This window comes from Squalius cephalus (assembly GCF_949319135.1).
Source record: "Squalius cephalus genome assembly, chromosome: 5".
NCBI lineage: Eukaryota > Metazoa > Chordata > Actinopteri > Cypriniformes > Leuciscidae > Squalius > Squalius cephalus.
In genome coordinates, this window is record NC_137126.1 from 48,035,598 (window position 1) to 48,057,882 (window position 22,285).

At 34.9% G+C, this 22,285-nt stretch overlaps 1 protein-coding gene across 1 annotated transcript; it reads right to left on the reverse strand.

Annotated features, from left to right (window-relative positions):
* Positions 1-495: 495 nt before the first annotated feature.
* On the reverse strand, positions 496-20,024 carry gusb (glucuronidase, beta). The gene is made up of 12 exons (XM_079871851.1): positions 19,753-20,024; positions 18,479-18,664; positions 17,140-17,321; positions 15,602-15,744; positions 14,088-14,275; positions 12,680-12,823; positions 11,089-11,267; positions 9,966-10,112; positions 5,645-5,729; positions 4,628-4,804; positions 2,876-3,011; positions 496-879 (listed from the first exon to the last, which is right to left on the reverse strand). The coding sequence occupies exons 1-12, from the start codon at positions 19,966-19,968 to the stop codon at positions 731-733; spliced, it is 1,932 nt and encodes a 643-aa protein (XP_079727977.1). The 5' UTR covers positions 19,969-20,024; the 3' UTR covers positions 496-730.
* Between the last annotated feature and the right edge of the window lie 2,261 nt (positions 20,025-22,285).

The following is a 22,285-nucleotide window of genomic DNA, read 5'->3' on the forward strand; positions in this document are numbered from 1 at the left end:
TTAATAATACAATATTAAAATCTGTTATTATTTAATGGACCTGAGCTGACAAAGATTAATAAATACTGTAACATATGCATTGCTCGTTGTTAGTTAACATTAGTTAATGCATTAAATAACATTAATGCAACCTTACTGTAGTGTTACCATAAATACATTACAATTTAAATGTTTTTTCCCCTTAAATTCTCATTGCATTAAATTGATGTTTTTATTTTTCTCAATGATGATCCATATTAGATGCTCATTAGATATTGCTATTACTGCAATGCAAATATTTCTTGCATTAAAGTAATGAATTTGGTAAGAAATGTGTCTCGCAAATTCTAATGCAAATAATCTTTCCGGTCCTAAAACCGGCTTATTTTATTTCTTTCGAGGTCAAACATGAGCTGGACTCATACTTTGAGATTCACTCATTTGAATATCACTGCAAACATTCACAACATGATTTCCGGCATAAGGCACATATTAAGGAAAGACATTCCCGTTCCAGTTTAATAGTGTTGCCGCGTTTCTTAAGCGCACAAACGTTTTTGTAACATGGACGTTTGCAATAAAAAGCTGAGTGTCTTTACAAAGATCCAGCAGCGCATGGATTCATCACAGCATTACAACAGATCTGTGTGATTGTCACAGTGTAGGAAGTGTAAGGCACTGTTACTTGATAAACGGCTCATTCCCACCAGGTCTTCCAGTTACCCAGCATGCCCAGGAGCAGTGGATGGGCTCACTGGCAGGGATACCTGGTCCAGATGGGCAACACACCGGTCTCGTTGGCGATCCTCCAGTATCGCTCCCGCAGGAGAAACGCTCCGGCTTTGGGCTGCCGCTGCCGAGTGAAGATCCCTTTCTTATTCCCGACCACTCGAGTGATGGCTGGAGACAGAGAGAGATGAAACCATCAGGGCTTGTAACGCTTTATGACCCTTTTAAATCAAATGAATAGCATATGTGACCCTGGACCACAAGTCACATGGGTCAATTTTCTGAAATTGAGATTTATACATCATATGAACACTGAATAAATCATCTTTCCATTGATGTTTGGTTTGTTAGGATAGGACAATATTTGGTCGAGATACAACTATTGTAAATCTGGTATCTGAGGGTGCAAAAAAATCCAAACATTGAGAAAATCTCCTTTAAAGTTGTTCATTTATGTTGGCGATTGTGCTGCATTCACTCACACAAATACATGTTTTATATATTTACGGTAGGAAATTTACTAAATATCTTCATGGAACATGATCTTTACTTAATATCCTCATGATTTTTGGCATAAAAGAAAAATGGATAATTTTGACCCATACAATGTATTGTTGGCTATTGCCACAAATATACCCGTGCGACTCGAGACTGGTTTTGTGGTCCAGGGTCACATATACATATATATATATATATATATATATATGACGATACCAGCATTTCCCTCTAGCATTTTGAGCGCTGTTGAGTGGATTCTTAAACGCCTCTGATTGGCCATTGTGTTCACTCTCTCAAAAGATATCATATAATTTTGAATCCTTACTTTTCTTTAAAAATGGGTTAAAGGCTGAAATATTATTTTTACAGTCATTTTACACTTTAGGATGTTTCCGTAGACATTGCTCTTCCCCACACATGTGACCCTGGACCACAAAACCAGTCTCGAGTCGCACGGGTATATTTGTGGCAATAGCCAACAATACATTGTATGGGTCAAAATTATCCATTTTTCTTTTATGCCAAAAATCATCAGGATATTAAGTAAAGATCATGTTCCATGAAGATATTTAGTAAATTTCCTACCGTAAATATATGAAACATGTATTTGTGTGAGTGAATGCAGCACAATCGCCAACATAAATGAACAACTTTAAAGGAGATTTTCTCAATGTTTCGATTTTTTTGCATCCTCAGATTCCAGATTTACAATAGTTGTATCTCGACCAAATATTGTCCTATCCTAACAAACCAAACATCAATGGAAAGATTATTTATTCAGCTTTCAGATCATGTATACATCTCAGTTTCAGAAAATTGACCCATGTGACTGGTTTTGTGGCCCAGGGTCACATATACACATGATGAAGAGATGTAATTTAGGCTTTTATTCACATATAAACTGCTCTCGCGCATCAAGCAAGTACGGCTCATATTCTGTTTATGTTCGCTGATCAATGTTTATATGTGAATAAAAGCCTAAATTCAATCTTCATCATATAAAGCAATCAAAACTCTCTTCAGAACATTTGGACTAAACCGCTCAATTAATATCGATCAGTTTTACGATCTCTTTATGAATTTTTGAAGCGTTAAAGTGGCATAGACTGTCAGTGGAGGGACAGAAAGCTCTCAGATTCTACAGTAAGTGCATGTAGTTCATTATTATTACTCAGCACTTAAATGTATAATTACACTGTAATACTGACACCTTAAAATAAAGTGTAACCAGATCGTCATTTGTGTTCTGAAGATGAACGACATGAGGGTGATTAATGACAGAATTTTCATTTTTGGGTGAACTAACACTTATAATAATCAATCACATTAAGCTCTATATCATGTTTCCAATTTTTCTGTCCCCAAATTTAAGATCTCTTGAAATGATAATTAAGTTTCTTCTTATATCACTTATGATATGCAAGACTTTAATCAAACTGAATGAAGCACCTGAAGGGACCCTGTGGATGCTTTCCTTCAATTTCAAAACTACGAGTTTGAGTGAAAATGTACAGATAAAGTCTGGCGGAGCTGCTGATAACCAGCGATCCATTCTGACACGTTTTCATTCGCTTATCAAAAGCATGCGTGAGTGAACAGCAAACGCATGTTGATGTGTTCCAGAAAAACTTGTTCGGATCAAAGGGAAAAGGCTGTGGTTATTTCCTACTTTGCGTCGTCATGAAGTCGGCAAAGTTCCAGATCAGTTCTCCTATGACGAACTCCTTCCTCTTCTGGTCGAACACGTTGTGGTAGTTCTGCAGGACCGTCTTCTGATACTCCTCTGAGAACATCATAGGCGGATCCTACAGGACAATACACACACACACACACGAGAAACCAGGTTTGAGTTTTCACACACCTGTCAATGATGGATAACAACTTAAACAGCCAGCCGCAACTATGAAACTGTAAAAAAAATGATAATAATATTTTTAATATATATAATAAAAATATTTTTATAACATCATAAATGATTTGCATAAATGTATGATTCATATATATATATATATATATATATATATATATATATATATGTATATAACATTTATTGTTAGTTTAACTGCTTCTATTCTTCTCATTTGTAAGTCGCTAAATGAATAAATGTAAATGTAACATTTCATATATATATATATATATATATATATATATATATATATATATATATATATATATATATAATATATATTATATATTATATATATATATATATAATACATATTTAAATTCTCAAGACAAAAGATTTGCATAATTCCTTTATTGAATCAAAAAATACATAACCCCCCAAATTCAGTGTATAAAATATCAATAATCTTACGATAAAAAATCTGATTTGCATATTTTATGTAGATATTTATATTTGTATATATAGACCTATTTATTATAAAAGTATAAGATAGAAGTAAAAAGTAAAATTAAATAATCTAAATATCATATCTAAATATATATACAATAAATGTTTTTAAAATAAAATGTCTAATATGCATAATTCCTATATATTTATATTTATCTATATCATACCTATATATAATCTATATATTTCAGTTAAAAAGGTATATAAAATATTAATTCTTATGACAAAGGTTCTGATTTTTTTAGTGAATCAAATGTCTATAAATTATTATTTTAAATATATATAATATTCTTACGACACAAGATCTGATTTGCATAATTCCCTTTAGTAAATGCAAATACATGATGCCATCAGCAGGAGCAATTCATTCTTACCTAGTGAAGCCAGACAGGCTAGACAAGGTTCAAATGAAGCATTTATTGAAATGTGTGCTCAGATATGCTCAGATTATTGTGTTTTGTATAGACCTTATGTAGCCCCGCCCCTTTTCAGCGCTGCGCTCGTTGTCTTTTGTCTCACGGTCTGTATTTTCACAGCGATCTTGCATATTTATGAACGAACGCCTCGTTTTAAAATCTTCCCGGTCAACTGACATTTGTTAAGAAATCTGCTTTAAACACTACAATCCCCATGATGACTTTCGTTAACTTTACATTAAGTAAATCCACTTCAAAAGCTAATTACTCCTGGACAGCAATGCCATAGAGAAGAAGTTCAAAGACAATATTCTAAAGATGGCGGCGTCTATAGACCTTATTCACAGCAGCGCCATCTTTAACTTTGAATGGGAATGAAAGCGAGGCTGTGAGGGACAGACATGCATCTCTTCAATGGGCTGTACTGTTATTTAATATGTTTTTGGATTGTTCTGCTCATGAAACACTGGAAAAATATCTTTCCAGGAAATTTCAGAACTCCCGACAATATAAGCTGTGGAAAACTGTAGGAGCTTTATACAGCTTTTTACAGCGGATGCCACTGGAAACATGGCAAGTCTATCCCTCACAGCCTCACTTTCACACCTGTCCTGGCGCTGCTCTGAATAAGGTCTATTATTTGTGGACTCACGCTGTGTAGACCAGCAACAGCATCTGCTCCGTACTCGCTCTGGATTATGGGCTTCTTGTATTTCCCATACCAGTTATCAAACTGAGTGCTGAGCTGAAGACCGATGACCTCTGTGTGACCCGGGTCATGATACCACGAGAAATAGCTGTTTACACAAATAACGTCCACATACGGGGCCTGAGGATGAGAACACATCAACACAAACAGCATTTATAACACAAATATAGATATAAATACATACATATACACACATATATATATATATATATTAGGGGTGTAACAATGTATCGTGTCACAATATATCGCAATACAAAAATGCAACAATATGTATCATGGATAGTGACAATATGTATTGTGTATAGTTCACCCAAAATAACAATTACTGTGAGAAAAAATTCAAGTTTTAGTGTCAGTACTACATTAAACTGCTATATATAATGTTGAATATAATGTATAATAATGCAATGGGGGAATATTTGTGTAAAAAGTGGCCTACATTATTTTTAATATATCGAGTCAGTGACACAGATCAAGCATAATCGTCTAAAATAATATTTTAAATGATTTTATTCTGGTGTCTCTATTGTCCTGTGCTTTGGGTTTCCAGCACCAAGTCCAAGCCTATTCATTTACACACACAATATAATATAAAAATGAGCATTTTAATCAACAGCAAATGTTTTGTAAACCTTTTATCAAATGTCTTGGAGTATCACAATAATATCATATCGTGAGTTCAGTATTGTGATCGTTACACCCCTAATATATAATATAATATAAATATATAATCAGGTCTGTAAGTTTGCAGTGTTCAGGGGGAAGTAAAGTAATCTAAAGTAAACTTTAATGGTGCAGATCTACTGTAGTTCAACTCAACATGTTAGCATGAAATATAAGATAAGACTTGTTTAAACAGCTGAAATAAGAAGGTCAGAAGGTACTAGGTTGTGAAATGATTACTTTGCAACATATTAGTTACTTAAAAATAAATGTATAAATGTGTAGTTTGTGTCTCACCCCTAGATCTCTGGCGTAGTTACTGTTTGTGATGAATGTGACCGGCCGAGTGGAATCCAGAGATCTCGTATGAGACACGAGTTCCCTACGGAAAAACAACAGGAAAAAAGAAAAAACAGGATAAGACGTGTTTTCTGACACTATGAATTCAGTCCAAGTTTAGTACGAATTAAAAAATGACCTATTCTCTGTTTTAAAAACAGGATTTAAACAGTTATTTGCCATTTTTTTCATGATTACTGCATAAGGATGTCTTATTTCATTATTTAAAATAATTTATAATGATTAATGATTCACCATAAGAAATTTCGGGCTGATTAAATATAATTTTTTATTGATTTCTATGACTTTCCAGGATGTGTGATACTTTATTTAAAGTTAAATATTTAATTGTTACAATCATTTATTTTCATTTAATTTATATCATAAACTTATTGGTAACATTTAATAACATTAGATATCTATATGAGTTAACATGAACTAACAACGGAAAATACTTTTTTCAACATTTACTTATATATTAATAAAATCAAGTTGTATATATTTAATGGACATGAACTAACAATGACCAGTTGTATTTTTATTAACTGACGTTAACAAAACATTAAAGATTAATAAATACTGTAAGAAATGTATTGCTCATTGTTAGTTAATACATTAACTAATGGGACCTGATTGTAAAGTATTACGAAAGTATTTATTTATTTTATTTAATTATTTATTTATTTTAATGAATTTATTCATGTTATTTTTCACTCACTATATATATATATATATATATATATATATATATATTAGGGCTGTCAAACGATTAATCGCGATTAATCGCATCCAAAATAAAAGTTTGTTTTTACATAATATATGTGTGTGTACGGTGTATAATTATTTTCTATATATAAATACACACACATGCATGTATATATTTAAGAAATATTTGCATGTATATACTGTGTATATATATTTATATTATATATAATTTATATTATATATAAATATTTTATATATAAATAACACATTTTTCTTAAATATATATGCATGTGTGTGTATTTATATATAGAAAATAATTGTACTCCATACACACACATATATTATGTAAACACAAACTTTTATTTTGGATGCGATTAATCGCGATTAATCGTTTGACAGCCCTAATATATATATATATATATAGATTTTTTTTTTTTTTATATATAATATAACATATATATTTAATATATATTTAATTTATATATTCCCGTGGCCATGGAAAATCTAGAAATGGTAAAATTGTGATTTTCCCACCTGGAAATTATATACATACATATGTATATATATATATGGAAATCATATATATATATATATATATATATATATATATATATGATTTCCAGGTGTGAAAAGCACAATTTTACCATTTCCAGATTTTCCATGGCCACGGGAAAGGGAACAAGAAACTAGGCAAACGTCAGTGATGCAGACAGAAGGGACATTAACATCATGGCATTAAGTTTAATGTTGTACTAGCAAGCATTAATAATTCAAACGGACGTTATTTGCATCACTAGCATGCATGAAGAGCTAAAGCTGTTGAGACTCAGTGAATCGTACATTAGACCATGAGAACGTGGCGTCTTTACGATGCTCAGGTATGTTAATGAGTGTCAGAGCAGGTGTTTCTCCCTGAAGACATTCTTCACACTCGCTGAACAAGACTCGACATACAATCACACACACACACACCCTCATTATGATGCATTATCACTGTCAAAACAACAGCTTGACATGAACACAGAGAAAACTCCACCAAAACACACATATACACACCATTCACAGTAAAGAGCATTTTTGCTCTCTTAACCCCTTAAGTGTCACTTGCCCATATATATTTAGAACAATAATATCTTAGTAAAAACCTAAAGTAATATTGACAACCTATATATCATTTGAAAGCTTACAATCTCTAGTTTTCATATTTTCATATTTTTTAAATAAATTACAGAGGAGCCGTAATCTATCGATTTGCAACAAGAATATTTCATATTCATTAGGCGTGTTTAGGCCTTTATTTTGAAATAGAAATAAACATGAAAAATCATGAAAGATTGGTAGAAACCTCAGTTTGTTTTCATGCCAAGAGTTCAAAAGATAACACCAATTCAATTTTATGAGGAAAAAAGGTCTGAAAATGTTTTGAATATATAGAAAAATATTATGGATTCTCGATTTGTGATGCGGCTGCGAGCTATAATGCATATGTGCTCTTTTTATGTTTATTAGAGGTTGAAATCAAATCAAATACTCCCAAACCACCCATACTATTTCTGAATAGGATGTATACTTCATAAATTGTATGAAATTATGGAAATACATGGTTCAGATCACTCAAAACATATTTGAAAATGGAGGCGCCCTTATATGGTCAGTAAGGAAGCTTGGCTGTCCATCTAGTGAAAAGGTTTGGTACTGCACCCAAATAAAATCTTACTGAAAGCAAATTTTTTGAGATATCAACCTAAAATTTTGAACACAACTTGTTTAGATTTTTGGCTTTAATTTTCTTGCAGTTTTAGAGTAAAATATATTTTGTAATATTTTCATAAACTCAAACTTACATAACTTTTTTTCTGTTTCACTTTCATAATTTATTTCACTTCTACAATAATCTGGCAAATGTCTTCTTTAAAACAAGACCAACCATATGTCTATATTCCAAAGCATTCTTGAATTACAAAAGGGGGGGGGGGGGGGGTGACAGTTAAGGGGTTAAAGGGGTCATAACATGAGAAATCAAAATTTTCCTTGATCTTTTTGATCATATAAGAGGCCTTTGTACCATTAAAACATCCTGCAAGTTTCATATCTTAAAATGTCCTCCTCATTATAAACAAAGCATTTATGTAATCAAGCTCCAAAAACAGCTCGTTTGGATATTGTAGGATCTGTGACGTCACATGGGCAAATACATTTGCATATGCCCGCCTCCAAAGCAAAACATCGACGAATCGTTATAGATCATCACACCATAGGCTCCGCCCACTAGCGTTCAGTCACTGAACAGCTGACATTTGCCTTCACTGGACGTGTGCGTCGCATCACAAGCAAATAGAAGTCATTATAATGACTGATGCTGTCTACACTGATACAGTATACAGATGTGTGTTCAGTTTCTGACGGACTCCACACACTTTAGTCTGTCGACAACAGGACAAACGTTCGCTTTGATGCATCCAGTTTAAACAGGTCGTTTGAATCCCTGTACAGACTTCAGGAGGATCCCAGTGTCGGAAACAAGTGGATGGTTTATTATAATGGCGTGCCGGATCATGTCTGAGGATTATATGTTTGTTTGGAGCATTTGACTGAAGATGGTTTTGTAAACGAGGCGCAGTGTAATTAGTCCGCTGTATTGGATCTGACTAGCCTGGCTAACGTCTCATTGAGACGTGGTCTGGGAACCACATGTTCATTTTCTCGTATTTGAGGCGTGGTTTACGAATGCCCAGAGCCGTTTATTGGGCGCTACGAATGTCTATCAAATGCGCCTGCACGTAGCTCATAGCTAATCATTTCAATTATACCAGATGACGTATGTAGAGCGACAGAAATTCGACGAGGAAGAAGACGAAATAAACTTGCGTTCTAAACTACTTAGAACACTATCTAAGGCTGCATCGAAAGATAACTTCGCGTCTGCTGCCATGTTGGATCCATAGATATAAACAAACTGCTTCGGTGTGTCGCATAGACGTCGTCATCGTTTTGCTGCTCCCTCCCCGTTCTGTGATTGGTTCCCTTTTTGAGGGGAAAATCTGGTCCATGGTGTCCAGGCTGCCTAGCAACGGGAATAAAATCGCGCTGCGCGCAAGACAACATGGGGAAACCCAGGCTAGGATCTGACAGCAGCTGCATCACACAAAGTAAGTCAATTATTTCATAATGCTTTATATGGGTTTATATGGATAATGTTTTACTCCTGAAATAGCGAGTGTTCATTGATACCGTTTCCTATGCAATGACGTTAGCCAATCATAACAGTGGCTTTTACTGAGAAGGCCTTAAAAACTGTTCATTTCAGACAGAGGCTCAGAATGAGGGTTGAAAATAATATTTTTTCTGCATATATATATATATATATTTTTTTTTTTTTTTTTTTGTGCAAAAAACTTTTTTAACATTATAAGTGAACCCCAAGGAACATTTTAAAATATAATAAAAATCCATGTCATGACCCTTTTAAAACAAGATTTAAGACTTTACATAATTTGAATCACGCTACAACAACAGAAGGTCAGTGTTTCATCTGAAACCGTTAAATAAATCATTCATATTTAGTTCGTCTCACTTGAAATAGAGTCCCGCGGGCGGCATTTCAGACGCAGGCTCATTGGCCACAGACCACATGACCACAGAGGGATGGTTTTTATCACGTCTGACCAACTCTTCCATGACGATCAGGTGATGAGCCAGAGAAACGTTCCCGAAACTGTGTCTGAGGGCGACACACACACACACACGATCAAGATATAATAATAAAACCAGCTCATACCAAAGCACTTCAAATAGATTGAATAGATGAAAATAGATGAAATAGATGAATTAGTGTTGTTAACTAAAACTAAAATGATTAGAAATCGAACTAACTTGATAATAAAATTATTAGAAATAACTCATAATACAATAACATTTGAATAAAAACATTGAAATAAAAACATTTGAATGTTAGATTGAAATATGAAATATGAAAAAAAAAAAAATACAAATGCTGTCTTGGCAATGAACTGAAATAAGTTTAAGCACTAAAATTTAAAAAAGCTAAAATGGCACAAAAGAATAATAATAATAATAATAATAATTAAAAAATCACATAACTAAAATTAAAATTAAAACTGGAAATACATAAAATAAAGGCTAATTCAAAATATGAATAAAGACTACAATAGTATATAGTTAGTTCACTAAAACTAAATGTATTAAAAATCATTTTCAGTATTTGAAATAAAGCTGAAATTAAATAAAAATATTAGATGAAAAACTGAAATATATTTAAATTGAAATTAAGAGCTAATTCAAAATATGAATAAATACTATAATATTTCATAAATAATACTAAAATAACATTGACTGGCCAAATGATTCAGCAACATTAGTTAACTACATTAGCTACCATGAACTAACAATAAAAAAAGCATTTAATAATTTTAGTTAATGTTACTTTCAACATTTACTAATACATTATTAAAATAAAAAGCTGAGCTGACATGAACAAACAAACAGTGAACTGTTGTATTGTTATTAAACATAGATTAATAAACATTAACGTTAAGTGTTTCCAACTGAATCCTGTCCGACATGGATTCATTTCCTACAAGCTTGTGACTTTAAAATCATTCTAGACGGACGAAAAAAGGGGTAAAACACTGTTTCTGTGCCACACTTGTGTGAAAGTACTGTGTGTTTGTACTCACATCTCTTTAATGCCCACTCCAGGACACTCGTCTATAACCACGATGCCGTGACGGTCGGCCATCTGCAGGATCTCTTCGGCGTAGGGATAGTGACTGGTGCGGAACGAGTTGGACCCCATCCACTTCATCAGGTTAAAATCCTTCACGATCAGAGGCCAGTCAAAGCCTTTGCCCCGGATCTGAGACACAAACAGCATTCATCATAAACCATAAACATAAGAAAAACATAAGGTTCAATTAGTTAAACATTGGTCAATGGATTAACAAGCATTACACAGCAGTGAGCCAGTGTTATTTTATATCATTGAGACAATATTAGAGTTTTTATTAATATTTTTTTTAGTTTAGTTAACATTTATTTTATTTCAAGTAACAAATGTTTTTTAATTGTTTTAGTTAACTATAATAACCCTGCAGTCAACAATACATTTGTTATAGTATTTATTAACCTTTGCTAAAAAATTTGTCAATAAAAATACGTTCATGTTAAATAATGGAATCTTATTGTAAAGTGTTACAGAGTTTAGAGATTTATTCCGTGAATCAGTTTCAATGAATTGATACAAAATTCTGAATCGATAAATAATTTGCTTGTAGCATTATTTAGAAATGAAATGAAATGTTAGTTTATATGCAAGTAAATATTGCTGTTGATTCTTATGTCATGGAAAACATGGAGATGTTAAAATTTTGATTTCCAGGCCTGAACTTTTTTGTTTGTTTGTTTTTTTAAATAAAATTAAATAAACATAAATACATTTATTGGATAAATTAAACAAAAATAAATAAAAAATATAAAATAATACTTTTTATTAAAAAATTAGAAAATTAGAAAAACGTTATGTTAGTCAAACAAAATTGTGCCACCACTGAAATATGAAATAGGATGTGAGGATGCAGTGTTTTACAGTGTGTGTCCATCAAACATCAGTGATAATAACAGAACTACACACTCAGTGAGAGGATGCGGCGTGTGTGTGGTTGAGTTAATAGCTGGTATCAGCTGGTTTTACCAGACGCTTGGCTTACAAATACAAATGTGCTCTTAAAAGAATGTTAACACTAATTTTTATGATAAAAGATTCAACAACTCTTGATGCAGTATGTGTGAAAATGTGCAAACATTAATGAGATTTGAGAGCTTTGATTATATGATATGCTATCAAATGATTTCAGAAGAATCTGAATATAATCCATGAGCCTTATAAACTACTTTATGAAACTTAATTGTGCTTTTTTTGTCATTTGTGGAGATTGAAAGCATCCAAAGCTCATTCAGTTGGATAAGAGCATGTGCTAAACATGTTCCACTGAAGACAGAAAGTCAAAAATGACATTCATTTCAAGGAACCAGTTTCTTTAAAATGGTCAGTGTAGGTATTACAGTCATTCTCAGCATAGAAACATATGAGACAACTAATGAATTTCACCATTGTTGCATGATATTACTATAGTTTAAACGATTACTGCCAGTGTCATATGCTCATACATGTCTTTTTTGTATCTGGTTTTCTAAAGGCAGCGTAAGAGCATGTCAGTATTGTGTGTTGCATGAAAGTGTGTGTGTTTGCTGCCCTCTGCTGACACTCACGTCTGCGTCCTCGTGCTTGTTGACCCCGTGGAAGTAGAACGGCTTGTTGTTGATGAGAAACTGTGTGCTGGTGACTTTAACCGTACGAATACCCACAGAAAGAGTGTAAACATCCGTCTGTCCGTCCTCTGCTGTAGCCTGAACCTACAAAAACACCACAACATCATGAGTTATTCAATCAATTCACTGAAACGCTTTGAACTGACTCACAAAATTAATCTCTGAACTCTGTGACACTTTTCAATAAGATTCACATTAGTTAACATGAACTAACAATGAAAAAGACTCCTAAAGCATTTATTAATCTTAATGTTAATTTCAACATTTACTAGTACATTATTAAAACCAAAAGTTGTATCTGTTAAAAATATTTAATAGACTTGTGCTAACATGTACCAATTAAACGTTTTATTAACTAATGTAGCAAATGCATTCCTCATTGTTAATGTTAGTTCATGCATAAACCAGCATTAACTAAATGCGACCTTATCGTCCATGTTATTTAAAATCTAGCGACACAATATGGCCAAATAAACAGAGCATTGTAATCAGTGCAATATTTTCTCATTAATTTTACATTTTACCAGGAAAAGTTTTTTCTTTTACATTTATGCATTTGGCAGACGCTTTTATTCTAAGTTGCTTATATTGCATTTGATCAGTTTATGCATTCCCTGATAATCATTGCAAATATACTGTCAATATTAGACATGCACCCGACCCTAAGAAAGCAATCACATCTGACTTCATGTTAAAGTCACCATGAGATCAAAATGGACAATTCTTGTTTTGTTTTTTAATTGCAGTATTTATCTGTGCACATATTTGTTTATTTTATTCTTGTGCCTTGTAATATTGAATCAAAATAACTCTCCCTCTTGCAGCGACATCTCATCTCTTCTCTGATGGCGAGGGCGGAGCAACCTGTCACTCACATGCGATCAGCCAATAGCAAACCACAACCATCCAACCAATTCCCCACAGTCAAAATCAATATAAACACACACACATGCATGTATATATTTAAGAAATATTTGCATGTATATACTGTAAATATATTTATTATAATCATTTATTATAATAATATATAATTAATTTATTATATTAATTATAATATTATTATACAAATATTTTATATATAAATAACACATTTTTCTTAAATATATACACGCATGCGTGTGTATTTATATTTACAAAATAATTATACACAGTACACACATATATTATGTAAACACAAACTTTTATTTTGGAAGCGATTAATCACGATTAATCGTGATTAATCACGGTTAATCGTTTCATAGCCCTTGTTCCAGAAGCCGTTTCACTCAGATATACGTCACAATAGGGATGGAAATATTAGTGCAACTTCTGTTTCATGCCGACACCATCAGAGAGCAACTTCACTGACCTCCATGGAGTAAAGGTATCCTGGGTTTTCGTGCATCAGGTACGGCCACCAGAGGTTGACGTCAGTGACCTTGAGGATTCCTTGTGAGCCATTAGCCGAAGCCACACATCTGCCGTCCTTTGCAGAGAGCGTCACTTTCACAGCAGCTTTAGAGCCGCCCAACACGGACACATTATAACTCACCAGCCCTAAATCACAGGACACACATATGAACAGATGAATTAGGACTAAATCAACTAATATTTTAAACAAATGCATCAGGTCTATTCACGTGACGTCACACTCTTATAGGAACACCCACATTGAGGGTTCAAAACAAGGCATTCCTCCATTGACCACCAGGTTTGTATTAAAGGGAGACTTCACCGATTAGCATTAAGCTTTGTATCAGTAGAAACCCAGTAGTATTCTCGAGTGACCGTGCTTCCCTCCCTCATGTCCCCCTGAGACGAGAGATTTCTGTATTGTGTGTCTGGAAAAACCTCAGATGATGCAAAAATCTTCATTTATCATCATCAGAGGCTTTTGTGTCCAGAGGCGAGAGACTCCAGCCAGTAGGAGGAGCTCGTCCCGCATGTCTTCAACCCGCCCATAGGGGGATCTCACGATAAAACGCCGTCTCTTCAGTTTCGAGTCGACTAGTAGCCTAGCTGTATCATTTCTCCCGATACTGCCCTCTGTAACCGGTAGGCGTGGCTTGGGTGTGTCCTCGTAGGGCAGCGAAGCAAGTGCATTCTGGGAGTTGTTGTCTTTCATCACACATGAGCCAAAAATACATTTCCTGGCTTTTCTCAGTCTAGAAGGCACCAACTTCTAAAATAATTTCACATTTCTACTACATAAATGACCCAATTTAAATACACATTCATCTTTCCAGCGGTGAAATATCCCTTTAAGTGCTAATGTAGAGAGACAGTGATATTAAAAGACTAAATTCAGTATACACCCTATTTAGGATGCATACTATATACAGGAAAGCAGATGAACCCAGAATATAAACGCAACACACAGTTTCTTGTTGTTTTCCATAGAAAACCATAATAAAGAAAAGCGATTTATAATGTCCCGCTATTTTAGGTGATTGAACTTACATTTTGTTCACATATTTTTGAGGTGTGATCAAAATATTTGTGGCTTGAAACTATGAATGGCCTAATGTCCATTCCCACACAAAATAATACAATTCGTCCCTCAGTTTGTTAAAACACGTGAAAATCACACTTACACAGAACGTCTATGAATGTTCAAATACACTATAAAAATACTACATTTTGACTTTTCATTTTTGAAAGTGCTTCTGAGAAATGTTTGAATTCACACTTATATAAACAGAAGAGGGGATTTGAGGAATCTACATTTATGTATAAAATATTTTGCAAATATTATAATGTTAATAATCAATTAAAACAAAAGACAGAAGTCTGTGAAAGGTTATACCATTCATTATATGTTCTAAGGTGAAAGTGAAAGTATGAGGAGCCACATCTTTTTCTGTAAGCCAATTCTCCGCTTACCAATGTTATCAGAGAATGACGTCTCCACTGTGATGTCATCAATGTGCACCTTTGGTGTCGTGTACATCAGGACCGATCGGTGTATTCCAGCGTAGTTGAAGAAATCAAAGTTAGTGTTCTGGACGAAGTAGCCAGCGGGGTATCTGTAAAAGAAAATGGTAAAGAAATTACATTTTTTTCACAATTTATCACAAAAATTATTACACACACACACACACACATACACGCACACACACTCTCTCTCTCTCTCTCACACACACACACTCACTCACACACAGACAAAAAGTAAAATTCTCGTCGCTTCATAACATTAAGATTGAACCACTTTAGTCACATGGAATATTTTAACGATGTCTTTACTACCTTTCTGGGCCTTGAAAGTTTCAAAGATGTTGCTGCCTATATGTGGTTCAGAAAGCTCTCGGATTTCATCAAAAATATCTTAATTTGTGTTCTGAAGATGAACGAACGTCTTACGGGGTTGAACAACATGAGACAGAATTTTCATTTTTGGGTGAACTAACCCTTTAAGCGTGAGAGCTTAATTAAACACGGGGAGAGTGTCATGGCAAGCACAAGAAATGCCGGAACAATTGTGTGGCAAACATTTAGTTGTGGTGCTCATAGCTTTCTGAAGTTGGGAGCACCAGTGCTACCAAGTAAAAAAGTTCATTTTGAGCCCTGAAAAGGCAGAGAGCCAACCGGCATTCACTCGACCGCTGTTACAGCTGTTTTCTGTTTTATTTTTTCTGCTGATCTACAATGACCCACACTTTGAAAACCATTGTCCTAAGGGAAAATTAAGCTCTTGGGAGACCGCCCTGGTGGCCAGTTTCTACAACTACCCGGTGTGAAAGCCCCTTTTGGGTTTGTGAAGCATTACTGGAACATGTTCAACACCAGTTGATATTTATTGCAATGCTATTCAGACATTTTTAAAGGGAGACTTCACCGATTAGCATTAAGCTTTGTATCAGTAGAAACCCGGTGGTATTCTCGGATGACCGTGTTTCCCTCCCTCATGTCCCCCTGAGACGAGAGATTTCTGTATTGTGTGTCTGGAAAAAAAACTCAGATGACGCAAAAATCTTCATTTATCATCATCAGAGGCTTTTGTGTCCAGAGGCGAGAGACTACAGCCAGTAGGAGGAGCTCGTCCCGCATGTGTTCAACCCGCCCATAGGGGGATCTCACCATAAAACGCCGTCTTTTCAGTTTCGAGTCCACTAGTAGCCTAGCTGTATCATTTCTCCCAATACTGCCCTCTGTAACCGGTAGGCGTGGCTTGGGAGTGGCCTCGTAGGGCAGCGAAGCAAGTGCATTCTGGGAGTTGTTGTCTTTCATCCACAAGAGCCAAAAATAAATTTTCTGTCTTTCCTCAGTCTAGAAGGCACCAACTTCTAAAATAATTTCACATTTCTGCTACATAAATGACCCAATTTAAATACACATTCATCTTTCCAGTGGTGAAATATCCCTTTAAGTGTGATTTCAGTGCCCAAATACTTCTTTAAGGCCGCTGTATGGACGTGTCTAACCTGGTGCGATCGTTCATGTACTGGATGGTTCCTGGTGGAAGCGTCTCTAGGGTTAAAGTGTTGTTCACTGCAATGGTGATCCGGCATGCACTTCCGGCGTTCTTACGCAGGACGTCACTGATGTCCGACTCAAAGGGAAGATGACCGCCCACGTGTTCAGTCATCTTGACCCCGTTCACCCACTGCAACATGGGAACATCAAAGAATCTGTGTGTCAGTCCTGAGACTGTGACTACCAAATGAGTCAAAGACAATGGGCCCTATTTTAAAGATCTAAGCGCATGGTGCAAGTGCACTTAGGGCGTGTCCGATTCCACTTTTGCTAGTTTAACGACGGGAAAAATGGTCGGCGCTCCCGGCGCATGGTCTAAAAGGGTTGTCTCTATTGTCTTAATGAGTAATGGGTGTGTTTTGGGCGTAACGTGAAATAAACCAGTCAGAGTCTCATCTCCCATTCCCTTTAAAAGCCAATTGCGCTTGCGTCATGGCAGAATTTGCAAGCGGAAAGACTGAACGTTTATGCGTGAGCTTAAAGCTGTGTGTGTGTGAGAGAGAGAGAGAGAGAGAGAGAGGGAGAGGTTAAAGCTGTGTGTGTGTGTGTGAGAGAGAGAGAGAGGTTAAAGCTGTGTGTGTGTGTGTGAGGTCAAAGCTGTGTGTGTGTGTGTGTGTGTGTGTGTGTGTGTGTGTGTGTGTGTGTGTGTGTGTGTGTGTGTGTGTGAGAGAGAGAGGTTAAAGCGCAAGCAGACCTTCTACGGGACAAGCTGGATTCCACCATATCTTTATGTACACAATAATAATCTTTTACATTATAATCCTTTTATTTTTTATATTTGGCATGTTTGAGTGCTGCTGTGTGTGTAATAAGCAGATTTTTTGTATAATAAGCAGAGTTTGTGTATAATAAGCAGAGTGTATGCGCATTGTGGCGCATATTACTAATGCGCTCTTTAAATAATAATAAAAAATACTGCACCATTGACTTTAGACCAGGTTTCAGTCGGTCAATGTCTCAGTCTATTTCAGTTGCCTCAAAATAGCAACGCGCCAACAATGCGCCAGAACACACCTGGTTTTCAGACCAGCAGCCCATGGGCCACAGATGGTCACAGATGCATTTTGCTATTTAAACAACGTGGCGCAGGACGTGAAAATGATAACGGTGTCGGGCTGAAACTAGCAAAAAACACTTGCATCGCGTCTGGCGTATGATAGGGCCCAGTGTGACACTTGCACCAGATTACAGACACGTAACCCGTGACAAATGACATGTCAATCTGGAAAGTGTATGCATGACATAACACAGTGAAAAGAATCACTGATGGGAATCTCATGCACTTACAAGCACAGAATAATAGTGTGCACTTCCAACTCGGAGCATGATCCGTGTTCCCTGATCCTGGATCCAGCGCGCAGGCACCCACAATTCCTTCTCATACCAAACCCAGCCAATGAAATCCCTGATTTTGGAGTCTTGTGTGATGTCATTGTAGCTGGACGGCACCGGCATGTCAATTACTGGACCCGTCTGGAACAAAAAAACACCATCAAAGACATAAACACCTAAAATCAGACTCAAACAATGATTTCATGCTTAATATGCAACATTTTATATTGGAACAACAAGTTGGCTGACTATGTTCACTAATTTGACAATAGCCTCTAATTAAATCAACACTGTTTCCCGGGAATATAACAACATTTTATTCTGATCAAAACTTTTAGTACTCTTTTTAATAAACTCTCTCTCTCTCTCTATATATATATATATTAAGAATTAAAAAAAAACTAGTTTCAACTAACTAAATTTAATAATAATTAAATAATTTTAGTAATATAATGAATTAAAAAAGATTCAATTAAACATATAATAAAACATTTTAGTTACTGCATAAAACAAACTTAATGTAACATAATAGAATCTAAATATTTTCGAAATAATATTTTACATATATATATGTTTTTTTGGTCTTTATCCTTGAAAATATATAGATCTGCCTTTTAAATTTTAGAAGGGGTCCCTGAAATATGATCATTTTATTAAAAAAAAAAATTAAAAACAATGAAAAGTTATGATATTAAAAGAATGAATAATGCACAATAATAAAAACGATTAAAAATATATTTTAAGTAAATAAATATGATACATACACTTCAGTACTATAGTATAGTAAGTAAAGAACTGTTAGAAGTAGAAAATAATATAATAATATATTAAAATAATAAATAATATTTTACACATTTTTTTGTTGTTGTTGGTCTTTATTCATCAAAAGTTTAGGATGGGGGTCCCTCGCATGAGTATGATGGTATTTAGCATCTAAAAGATTGAAAAACCTTGCATCTCTTTATCCAGTAAAATTTCCATATACAGTAGGGTCCAAATGTCTGAGATGTTGTTTTATTTAAAACAGTGTGATAATGTATGTAATATTTATAATGTAAAAGTTAAACAAAGAAAAGTTGTAATGAAATAAATAATGCACAATTTCTATGTGAAGCTCGAGATGCTCTTTAAACCAAGTCAAACTCGACTTTTCACTCAGATTATTGTGCTGATAATGTAATAGTGTATCTGTATTATTATCCAGCTGTGTGCGTCAGAGCTCACGTGACCTCCGCTAGTGGACTCTTGAACCACTCCTTCTCAAAGCCTCGGTTCCGCTCCGGAGAAAGATCCGCTCTGAATCTCCACAGGCCGCTCACATCTTTCACTTCTCTGGAGGGAGAGTCTGTGGGGAACAGCATCCCGCCCTGCAGAGACTGACACACACTGCAGACAGCGGCCAGTAACACACACTTGACCACAAGCCCCTCTCCTGTTGAGCCCATCACGCGCGCTGCTCAACTTCTGTTTACACTCACTGCGTCTCTCCACTTCCGCGCGTGACGTCATTCACGCGTGACATCCGCACGGTCAGAACGTAATTTGATTAAAAAAAATTAAAACGTATTGTTTGATATTGCTATAACATGCGGGGTTTTTTTTCACGATTTGTCTTATATTTATATGATTATACTCTATATGAAATAGGACAAAGTTGGGTTAAATACGGTTCCCGCGCTTCGATGGTTCAAATTGTAACGGTCCAGTGACAGTCAACGGTCAGACATCAGTTACTTAACGCCAAAAAATACAATTTCGAGAAGCCTGTGTAAAAGAATAATACTATAAAAAAAAATATATATATATATATCTTAAATAACTGGAATATAAAACCTCAAAAGTGCAGCTGTCATGTTGACCACGAGGGGGAGACAACATATCACTTACTTACGTTCACTCACAACGTCACACTGTCAAAGCATTGATATATTTGCGTACCAGCTCGCAGAATAATGATTCCTAATGGATTCACATATAATTAAACACACATATAAACTAACCAGTGTGACTTAATATGATAAAGTCTCAAAGGTGAGCTGCTCATGGACCTTGTATGCTAACTTACCTGCATCATACTGTATATTGTGGCAAACTCCAGTTAAAAAGATGAACTGGACTACTGATGAAAACTAGCCTTCGGGCTAATTTGGGTACATTTACATTCATGAATGTTGATTAATCTACACTGTCCCTTTTCTAAATAAATAAATAATTAAACTTAAAATAATTCGATTCGGAATATTGTTTACATTATTAAAAGCTGATTATTTTGGTGTTTTGCGTCATGCTCTGTAGGAACCATGTGATCTCAGGTCTACAGGTGAAGATCTCTGTAAAATCAAATGCCAGTCAGAGTTTGAGGTAAGTTAAATTTGTGTTTTTTAACTCATTTGAACGGCAAAATAGTCTGATCGGGTGAACGCAACATGGCGGCGCCCATGAGTGGGCGACCTGCATTATGTAATGCATAATTGGCAGGCCTAATTGTTTTGGGTAAAGCTATGGCTTCTGGGAACAGTGTGCAAATGAACGTGCGAATGTGCAAATTAATAATGCACAGTAGGCTACATTTTATTTCATGCATACTGTGCAAAGTCTTTTTCTGAAGAGGCAAAGGAGGCAGTGCTGGATTTGGATGATAAATTAATTGATTATACAAATATTATGAAATATGATAGCAAATAATGTCATGAAATTATTTTTCTCTTTTAAGCTCTTTGTGTTCTCGATGAGCTTCTCAAGTGTCTTGTGAATGCGAGTAGCTTTTTTGATGACGTAACAAACATGTTTGGTACTGTAGAGTTGTTTTGAAGCAGAGTAAAAATGTTTTTAAAATGCATAAAGATAAGGCAAGTTTATTTACAGCGCATTTAATACAAAATGGTACTTCAAAGTGCTTTACTATTATAGCTAATAATCAAAAAAGATACAAAATGAAAAGTAGAAAATAAAACTTTTTTTAAAAATATATTAAAAGTTGATTAAGAAAAGAAGAATACAATAGAATAATACATGAATAAGATGATACGGCGCAGTTATTAGGATGCATGCAACACAGTGCTCATAAACTTGATGATACTTTGATAGTCTATATATGACTTGATTTTAATAAATAAAAGTAGTTTAAACTCACAAAAGTATTATATTACTGTTTTCTTATAAAAATGTGTGGTGAATGTTGCTCCACAAGCCTTTAACCTGTAAACGGTGACAGTAATTGCATTTACAGTGGATCATAAACACCCAAATGCAGAGGTGGGACTTTGTCTCCTCGTTTCACAAGTCAAATATATTCCACTGATACAGTATAAGAACTGAGATCCAGACAGACAGATCATTTAGTGAGAATGTTTCTAATATGCTGGTATGTATTACTGAGATGAAGACTATGATGGCACTTGAGGTCTCTTTACTGTTGTTTAATCTGGAAATTAGTGGTCTGAGGTCTCAGAATGAGTCTTTATCTCATAAGTAGACATCAGTGGTTTTATATGTTAAGATAATTAGATTCATTTCTGTAGAGCTAATTTCTTTGACTGGAATTGTTTTCTTCTTCCAGTTTTCAGCTATTAGGCACTTGCTGGTTCAGATATATGACAGTAGAGCGCCTTCTATGGTAATATCAGAGGAATGGCAGCGTGTCCCTCAGGCGCGAGAGACGAGACACAATCACAGTGTTTGACCTCAGTGAGGTCTTATCTTCTGTAATACTGAGTAAGCAATTAAATTCAGCCTTGTGTCATAGACAAATACAACATTAAT